We start from the raw sequence: 9,193 nt of genomic DNA, 5'->3' as shown, positions 1-9,193 counted from the left end.
GACCTCGTAGGGTAAGAGTTGAATACCCCTGCTTAAGACAAATCGCTGCATTATTATACAACTGTAGTTTGGCGAATACATTTATAAAAACTTCCAGTGAAAGCTTGCCGTTTTGTTTATTTATATATAAATAAATAAAATGCTATTTAAAATAGTCATTTATTCCAGGGTTTCCCCACCTCGTCTTGGGGGCCCCCCCTGTGTGCACATTTTGGTTGTTGTCCTAGCACTACACAGCTGATTCAAATCATAAAAGTTTGATGATAAGTTGGTTATTTGAATCAGCTGTGTAGTGCTAGGGCAAAAACCAAAACGTGCACCCAGGGGAGAGCCCCAGGACAGAGTTTGGGAAACTCTGTTTTGAGGTGAGAGCTCAGCCCTGACCACACAGACTCAAGGAAAGTAGTTCTCCTCATCCAAACACACACACACACTTCAAGCCAAAATGACTGACCCATCTATGTTTCCTGTTATTGCACTGCCACCCTGTGTTCAGAGCACTACATGGGGGTTTCTCAACCCTCTGCCCCTTTCCCCCAGACGTTTAACATTTTAGTTTTAACCCTAAACTGGCACATCCGATTGAATTAGTCAAAGGCTTGATGATTAGTTGACTAATTGAATCAGGTGTGCCAGTTTAGGGTTAAAACAAAAATGTGAAATGTCTGGGGGGGAGAACCCTGCACCATGACACCCAAATGTTACACAACATAACCAGAGTCATGAGGGGTCCATATGGGAATGAGTACAATGATTATCCTCACAGGCCTCAGTTACAACACCAACCCCTGCATGATGTCAAGGTTTACAGTATCTGTCATTCTAACTCAACTCAAACTTATAAAATAATAAAGCCCAAACCAGCCTCCAATATGAATTCCAGGGAGTCGCAGGGTGTTCTGGGAGAGATAAGGAGACCCAGCAGGAGGGTTGCCGTGTGGGGCTGAGAGGCAGGAAGGTTGGGGAGTGGGGTTGAGAGACAGGAGGGTTGGGGAGTGGGGCTGATAGGAAGGAGGGTTGGGGAGTGGGGGTTGGGGGGTTGGGGGGGCTGAGAGGCAGGAGGGTTGGGGGTGTGGGGCTGAGAGGCAGGAGGGTTGGGGGGTGGGGTTGAGAGGCAGGAGGGTTGGGGGGGGTGGGGTTGAGAGGCAGGAGGGTTGGGGGGTGGGGTTATGAGGCAGGAGGGTTGGGGGGGGTGGGGTTGAGAGGCAGGATGGTTGAGGTGTGGGGCTGAGAGGTCCTGGTCCCCACAGGGGGGAGGAGAGTTTTCAGTGACTAGGATGATCGGGGAAGGAGGACTAGCAGAGGAGAGGAGGGGGTGCAGGCCCAGGGCAGGCATGCATGGAGAGTAGATTGAAAGATAGTGAGCATTGATGTTCCAGCAGCAGGACGTTGGTAGAGTGATGTAAATCAGATGTTAACGAGTCGCGTGGGACCTTACAGCTGGTGCTGTGGACCACGGATCAAAGACAAGAAAATTTAAGTTTATGGATCACAATTCCTGTGGTAAAAATGTTAGTCACACCCAAAGAGACATTCTAAAACTCAGCCCCTCCCCTAGTCACCACTGAGCGCTCACCCACCCTGTATTGACTGATAGTGGGCTTGGGTTGTGAGACGGGGTGGTAGCTACAGCCCTGACTGACATGGTAAAGATATCTGCCTACGCATCAGGAAAGGCGACTTGGAGACTCTCTACAAGTATTTCTTCAGTAATAGCCAGTATTGTACACTAATACAGCGATAACATCGATAAACATTAAGGGGTGAAACCAAATGACACCAATCTTTAGACTAGAATAACAGCTACCATTCACAGTAAGCCCTATGCAAATAAGCCCTTTAGAGCTGGCTGGGGGGGGTTCAAGCTTTTTGTCAGGTAGGCAGACTAAGATCACATTGTCTTGTGTTGTAACACTGGGACATGTCTATTGGACAAAGAATACAAGGTATTCAACACTGAACTTTAACTCTGAACCAATTACGGACAGCTTATCTCAAGTCTGGGACAAACACTTAATTTTGGTTCAACCATCTGAACAAACACACTTAACCTCCCTGGAGTATGAGGCAGTGATCCACTGGGCTCCAATGAGACAAGATGACCAATACAGCACACACACATAGACAAAAGAGCTCTCTCTTCACTTAAGTGAGGCTCAGAAAACCTAACTTCTCTGTTCTCCTAAGGCTCTCGGCACTGAACTAGCACGTGCAATATTGAAAAGCTTTTCCTACATGAATACTATCAAAGCCAACAGTTGAGTGAAAGAAAACATTTTATTTCATACCCTATGAAGAAATGTACTGGCATCATGTGCAGTTTTACAACATTTTAAAAATACTGTACAAGCTTTTCAAAAGACAACCATAAAAACAAGAGGGAAGAAAATACTTTTCCTCTGGAAAAAAATCCACTAAAAAAACACATTCAATAGCCGAGGTAGGCAACATTTAAAAGAGATTTCTTAAAAGAAAAACTTTATCATATTGACAATACAATAGTGCAAACGCGGGCAGTGCAACATCCCTGTATTAACTGATTTCATAAGAATGAGGTAGATATTAGTGGTTGTATATTTGAGGTAGATGTTAGTGGTTGTATATTTGAGGTAGATATTAGTGGTTGTATATTTGAAGTAGATATCAGTGGTTGTATATTTGAAGTAGATGTTAGTGGTTGTATATTTGAAGTAGATGTTAGTGGTTGAACATTTGAATTTACAATTTGGTCTTCTGTAAACATTTAATAATATGACCGGTCAATCAGAAATTACAAATGTATAGGGTGGACACATTTGTTTCCATGAGTGAAGTTTGTACGAATAGGTCATTCATATCCCTGCATTGCACTTACAATATATTTGGTGCTGGTTTGATTTGAGTCATAGTCAATAATGGGGATACCGTCTGAGAGGGGGTCCGCTCTGCAGGGTATACTGACCAGCAGACTGGTGCGATGACTGATTGGCCGGACCCAGCACATCAAACACACTCTTATTGGGCGGTACTGACTGGAGCATAGTGTCCAGGTCCATAATGAGGGGAGGGTGCCCGCTGGGTAAGAGGGGCCAGTAGGCATGACCTACAAAATGGCTGGATGTGACAGGAGACCCTCCGTAACCATACAGAGGCATCCCCAGTGGCATCAGTGGGCCTCCGTTAAAACGCATGCTGGGCGGGGCCACAGCATTGGGCGGTGTGTACTTGGCATATGAAGTGGGAAGTTCCCAGGGAGGGGTGCAGCCTCGGCGGGCAGCCTTGTGTGGAGGGGGCCTGCAGTCCTCGTACCCGTCTGATCCCGCCTCGCCCTCGGGCACCCTCTTCCCGCCCTGCGACACACCCCTCCAGTCCTCATCGGATGAGGAGGCGGGGCTGACGGAGCTCGCTGAGGCGCTGCGGGCGGAGGAGGAGTAGCGAGAGCATGGAGGAGGGGAGGGGCGAGTGTGGGGCTCCACCCCCCAGCAGTTCCTGTCCCTGTCGGGTTCTCCTGCGTCGCTGGCCGGCCTCAGGCTGTGGAGAAGGGAGTCGATGGCAAAGGATGAGTCCAGCTTGGGCCGGTACAGGTCCTCCTGAGAGGGGGAGAGTTGTCTGGTGGGCATGGGGGGTAGAGCGGTGAAAGGAGGGCCGGGGGGGGGAGTTGTGATGGGTCCTCGGGGTAGAACAATGATTGGTGGTGGGGGGGCCGGGGGCTGCGCATTTGGCTTATGTTGGTGCCCATGCAGGATGTAAGGGGCGAGGTCCTGGGCGAAGATGGTCTCATCTTGGCGTGACACAGCAGTGTTCTGCCTCTTGAGGAGCTCAACGGGCACCCGGCTCACCTCCACGGCCCAGAAGTTCCCCTTCCCTTGGGGCTTCCCAGGATCCTTCAGTACCTACAGGGACCGGGAGTGACAGACAGCGGTGAGATCAAGAGTATAGTACAACCTGAAAACCAGTCAGACAGGATCTCCCCAGTTTCACACAACTCAGAATTAGCTAGAATGATTTGCTCCACCTAATGTTTCATAAAGCACTGCAGTGGCTTTTGGTAGGCTACACAGGTAGTCTAGTGGTTAAGCGCATTGGGCCAGTAACTGAAATGACGCTAGTTCAAACCCCCGAGCCAACTAGATGAAAAATCTGCATATGTGCCCTTGAGCAAGGCACTTAACCCTAATTGCTCCTGTAAGTCGCTCTGGATAAGAGTGCCTTTTTGAGCCCACTGATTGACATAACAAAGAAGACACACCTTAACAAAGCAGTCATAGGAAGAGAGGTTGTGTCGTACCGAGTCCCGCCAGCCCTTGTAGTTCCCTTTGAAAAAAGGGAAAAGTGTACTGATCTCCTTTAGAATCTGGGGAAAGACAATAAGAAAGGAGTCAACTTGCATCAATGGGTGTCTGCATTAAACAGACAAATTAACAGACTATATTAAAGAGATACTGTATATGATTGAAAACATGATTGCAGCCTTTTCATAGGCCTATAATGCAAAACGTAAGATGAACTGTAGGACGGATAGCCTACACAGAGAGCTATCCTTGACTATATTTCTTATCAACTCAACCAACTCCAGCTGATACATCACAGTGTCTGGTTTCACTGTATGCTGCTATCCTTAACAAAACAAAACAAGAAAAGCATGGCAGTCACTGAAGTGTGCCAAGAGGTTACTAGCTTACTCTGTTTAGAGTCAAATGATTGTACTGTTCTGTCTGTTTAATGCAATCGAACGATAAGACAGCATCCCCGATTAGAACTTTTTAAAGAATAAAGTATATCAACTTTATTTGCTGAAACTTAAATAATACATGAAAATAAGAATTATTAACAGCAAAATGTACACAAATAACCATGCGTGATTTGGCCTAAATTGACACAAATAACAGTGCGTAATTTGGCCAAAATGCACAATTTATTCTAAACTCGCATGTCCACACACAAACTCACTTTACCTCAGACAACGTAAGCTTCTTCTCTGGAGAGTTTTGGATGACCATGGCAATCATTGCGAGGTACGAGTAGGGTGGTTTGGGGTAGCGTTGATAGTTTTTTTTCTTTCCACTGTTGGCATTTTTCTTCTGGTCCCAAGATTCCTCCTTGATCGGCCCATCTTTGTTGAGCTTGGGCGACGGCTGGTAGGATGACCCGGGCGGTCCGTGGTGGTTTGGCAGCATCGCTTTATCCATGGGCGCTGTGGCCCAGCTGAACTGGGCAGGGACAGGCTTTTCCAGCCGTGGAGGCTGTTGGACTGGCACCTGGGTCGAGTAGTAAGGCCCGTGTTGGGCTGGAGAGCTCCGCGCTGTGTTAATCAGAGGATGGATCTGGAAGTCAAGTTGATGGTCGTGGTGGCCTCCTAGGCTAGGAGAGCGCAGGTAGGAGAAAGCGGGTGGTGCCAGCAGGCTCTGACCCCTCCAGTGCTTTGTCATGCTGATCATCCAGGGGGCTGCACTGTCGGACAGGAGGGGGAGGGAGGGAGTCGGTTCTTAACCTCTGGCAGACTGTTGGCTCCAGGCCACCTCTATTTGAAGAGCAAACAATTAACAGTTTCATGTAAATCCCGCTGCGTAATCGAGGAGAGAATTGAGCGCTATCTGCGGGCAGAATGAGAGGAGAGGAGAGGAGAGGGGAGGGGAGGGGGGCTCTGTGTGTGCGAGAGAGAAAGACAGTAAATCTATAAATAACCCCTCGGACAAATATCAACAGGGCACTTACCATACAGCGTTCCTTTTGGCAATGGTGCTCCAAAACTTCTACGCATCAGGTGCGCACGGGAGTGAGCTTCTTATATGCCCACAGAGTATCCAAATTGTGTTGTTTTATATCAGTCCACTTGAATGTACCTTTTCAATCAACAATTTATGGCAAGCAATATACATAGGACAGCTAATATACAAACATTGAGGTAGTAACACCCTCGGCCCACTAAACAAGTACACTGAACGAAGACAGAGATAATGTAAATTCAAAATATTAGGCGTACTTCTCATTAATTGTGTTGCTGATTTGTTGTGCCATTGTGACAAATTGTCATCTAGTCGCCCAAAAAGTAAAAGATCACATTAGGCTATAGTAACTGTATGGGAAAAAAAATAGGCAGTCCTGTAGACCATATTTATTACAAAACATTATATTATTGTAGCCTATTATAAATTATATATTTATTATCTAAATATATGGCTCTGCATGTAATTATTAAAATATGGCCGATTGCCTAGTCTGAAAATATATAAAACAGTAGGCAGACTAGCCTAATAGGCACTGACAGTAGTCTGCATGTGTCAGCATAATTAGGATAGATGTTCTTATTCAAAAGCAAATAAAAACTTTTGAGAGTACTCAAAAACTCAGGGACTGTGCAGGAGAGCGCCAGTTGGGGTGTAGGCTATTTGCGCACAGTAGGAAGTCCCTTGAGAATATTCAGTGAGAGTCCAACGTGAAAGAATGGTTTCGGGATTGCGTGTCTCTTTGGTGAAAGTTAATGTAGTGCTAATGCCCAAACCCTTACTTCTCAGCAAGACCGTGAAAACAAGTTGGAATAGCCAGATTTTAATTGACAGACAGACTGACCCCGTCTCGTTTCAGGGATGGCCTACTATTTAGCGTGCGAGGACACACAATGGACGATTCAACGCCATCCATGGTCGCCAAGTGGTGGGGACATTCGCACCTTGTAAACACGAGCTATCATCTCGTTCCGATTTATGCACAGGTTTAATTTAAATATAGGTAATGCAGAAGCTGTTAAAGGCCACATTATGATGAAGGCTATCTAACCAAGTGAAAGTTTCAATTAATTAACTCGGCCCATTGAGACAATTAAGCAGACCAATATGGGGAGAAAATTGCACTTTCTAATAAATACATGTATAATATATGACAATGTGAAAGGCGTTTTAGCCTATTGTGTGTCTTATGACGCCTAGGCCTGAAGTGTTTTTAAAAAATGTCAACCATCATGTCTTCGATCTTACCGTGTAGAAATCGTCAGTCAAATGTTTCAAATCAGAGTGAAGATGATATGGAAAGGTATAGGAGACCGTGGCGCATTCATGCTGTCCTCACCTGCCTGGCACACGTTCTAATTGCTACAATGTGACCTCTCGTTTCCAACTGGTTGTAATCAACCAATGCTTCCTGCTTCCTATTATGAATTATGTTGTTGTCATGCTTTCCATGCCAAACAGAATTTGAAAGTATTATGAAACTAAAAAGTCCTTGGTTCATTTGGTATTTATAGAAGAACAATGTGATATAGTTAATAAAGAAGAACAAACATTATATTCTCTGCTGTTCAGAAACTCGTTAGGACATTTGAGTAGAGACAATGTTCAGGCCAAAATAGCTACTTTGGTATTGTGCCCTGATGACTGTTAAAATGAGAAAATGAAGGATAATAGATGTCTAAAATATTACTGCTCTCTGCAGTAGGCCTAAAAGGCAATAAACCTGCAGTGTTTTTTCAGTTACACTGCTGTGCAATGGCAAGTATGATATTGGTATTGGTTTGATAATGAAAACGGGGTGCCAATGAATAGACTAGCCTACAGGATTGGATTGGGGTGTACAGATAGAATGTGTCTGGTGGTGTAATCCATCTAAGCTTCTCTGTCATACTCCCGGATACTGAGATGGACTAAAGAGAGTAGGTTTAGTCTTGCTGGCAGAGAGGAGTCGCTGTCTTTGTCCCCCTGAAGCTTTCAAATAAGGGACAAATTCCATGTCTGAATCACCTGCAGACATTTTAAAGATATTCTCAGTCAGGATGCACAATCCTCTGGTTTGGATAAGACAAAGACAAAGCTTTTGGTGTAAGGAACATAAATTGAGGGCATTGCACAGCATGGATGATCCACATGAACAAAAACCATGCAATCCTAATATCCTATTTATGTTATCTTGAATCGGTACACGTCATGAAATAATTGTCATCTTTCTTTTCCCGAGCTTCTTATTACTAACCATATCTAAACAATGGTGCCTCAACAATCACAATAAAATATAATTTCCCCACCGATCACAGAACAATTTAGAAAACACAGGGATTACATAATTCCCAACGCCTCATTCATAGAGTGAAAAACTAAAAGAGAAGCTTTCCATTTCCTTTGTCCAGTCCTCTGCAGAATGTTACTCCAATGTTGACCGGGGAGGTCAGTAGTTCAGCAGATTGTCCTCGCCTGGGAGTTTTCCCAGGATTCTCTATCAGTCCAACCAACCTCGAGCAGTCAGTGGACCCGTCACATAAGAAGAATAGGCTGACTACATTTTGATTAAGGGCTTAGCACATTTTGATTCAGGGCCTACTATATTTTAAATACGTTTTGATTCAGGGCCTACTACATTTGAAATAAGTTTTGATTCAGGTCAAATGTTCTAGACCATGTTAGCTAAATCTCATCAGACGAACATCAGACAACGTTTTGATTCTTATGCAACTATCTGACCAGCGACCACCAAATCACTCCCTTCTCAGTTTTATTATCATGCCCTTGCTATGTTAATTCTCTGATAGATACAATACCCTCACTTTTTACAACTGTAAAAGATAACATACTGTACCTACCCCCACATTACCTGCTCACAGGCTCTGTCTTATGTCAAGAACATATCTTATCTCTGTGATAGGGTAGGAGACTCTTTATATCACTGTATGGTATGTTTCAGGTTCGTTCCATTTGATTTCAATCACTTTCAGGTGATAGAGGAGCTCAAAATGGACCCATTTTCAATACCTCACCCTACCATGAGACATCCATGTCTTCATCACTTAAAAAGATAAACGTTTATTTTTTTAAATATGTTATTTCTAAACTTTAACATCAATTATCTAAAAACGAGTAAACTCTGATTTGTTTCATGTTCATATATGTTGTAGCTTAGAGACCTTATTTTGCATCATCAAAGGTGTTTGTGTTGTGCCCACCATTGGTTGAAAAACAGCATACTCTTGAATACAGGGTAGGTGTCATGTTTTGGCTGATAAATGAACTAAAATGTGAATAAAAAGAAATGTCAACTTTCAAATGGTACCACAAAGATGTTAATTGTATCCATTTTAGAATAAGGCTGTAACGTAACAAAATGAGGAAAAAGTCAAGGGGTCTGAATACTTACCGAATGCACTGCATGTTCGCTAGGTACTTCATTGAGGAGAAGAAACTAAAGTCCCTGGGCGTGGCGTAGCGTTTGGCCGGAGCAAGGAGTTTGAGTA

The 9,193-nt window shown here is 44.4% G+C and overlaps 1 protein-coding gene across 3 annotated transcripts; it reads right to left on the bottom strand.

The window, feature by feature from the left end:
• Window positions 1-2,294: 2,294 nt before the first annotated feature.
• LOC121570459 (forkhead box protein H1-like) lies at window positions 2,295-9,167 on the bottom strand. Of its 3 annotated transcripts, none has more exons than XM_045221625.1 (4): window positions 9,097-9,167; window positions 4,935-5,500; window positions 4,229-4,333; window positions 2,295-3,872 (listed from the first exon to the last, which is right to left on the bottom strand). In XM_045221625.1, exons 2-4 carry the CDS (start codon window positions 5,415-5,417, stop codon window positions 2,889-2,891), a joined length of 1,572 nt encoding a protein of 523 aa, XP_045077560.1. In that variant the 5' UTR covers window positions 5,418-5,500; window positions 9,097-9,167; the 3' UTR covers window positions 2,295-2,888. The 3 variants fall into 3 exon arrangements, with proteins under 3 accessions (XP_045077560.1, XP_041737856.2, XP_045077561.1); XM_041881922.2 differs by lacking the exon at window positions 9,097-9,167 and adding an exon at window positions 6,954-7,208; XM_045221626.1 differs by lacking the exon at window positions 9,097-9,167 and adding an exon at window positions 6,954-7,208 and having other exon boundaries at window positions 4,268-4,333.
• Between the last annotated feature and the right edge of the window lie 26 nt (window positions 9,168-9,193).

The sequence above is a fragment of the Coregonus clupeaformis genome, chromosome 7 (assembly GCF_020615455.1).
Source record: "Coregonus clupeaformis isolate EN_2021a chromosome 7, ASM2061545v1, whole genome shotgun sequence".
Lineage (NCBI taxonomy): Eukaryota > Metazoa > Chordata > Actinopteri > Salmoniformes > Salmonidae > Coregonus > Coregonus clupeaformis.
The sequence above is the reverse complement of the archived record's forward strand: the minus strand, read 5'-3'. Positions and strand labels throughout refer to the sequence as shown.

Coding starts and splice junctions, on each gene's coding strand:
- LOC121570459 (XM_045221625.1), bottom strand. CDS start 5,417: ATGATCAGCATGACAAAGCACTGGAGGGGTCAGAGCCTGCTGGCACCA. Junction 4,334..4,934: donor AGAAGCTTACGTTGTCTGAG/GTAAAGTGAGTT, acceptor GTCTTTCCCCAG/ATTCTAAAGGAGATCAGTAC. Junction 3,873..4,228: donor CCTATGACTGCTTTGTTAAG/GTGTGTCTTCTT, acceptor CGGTCCCTGTAG/GTACTGAAGGATCCTGGGAA.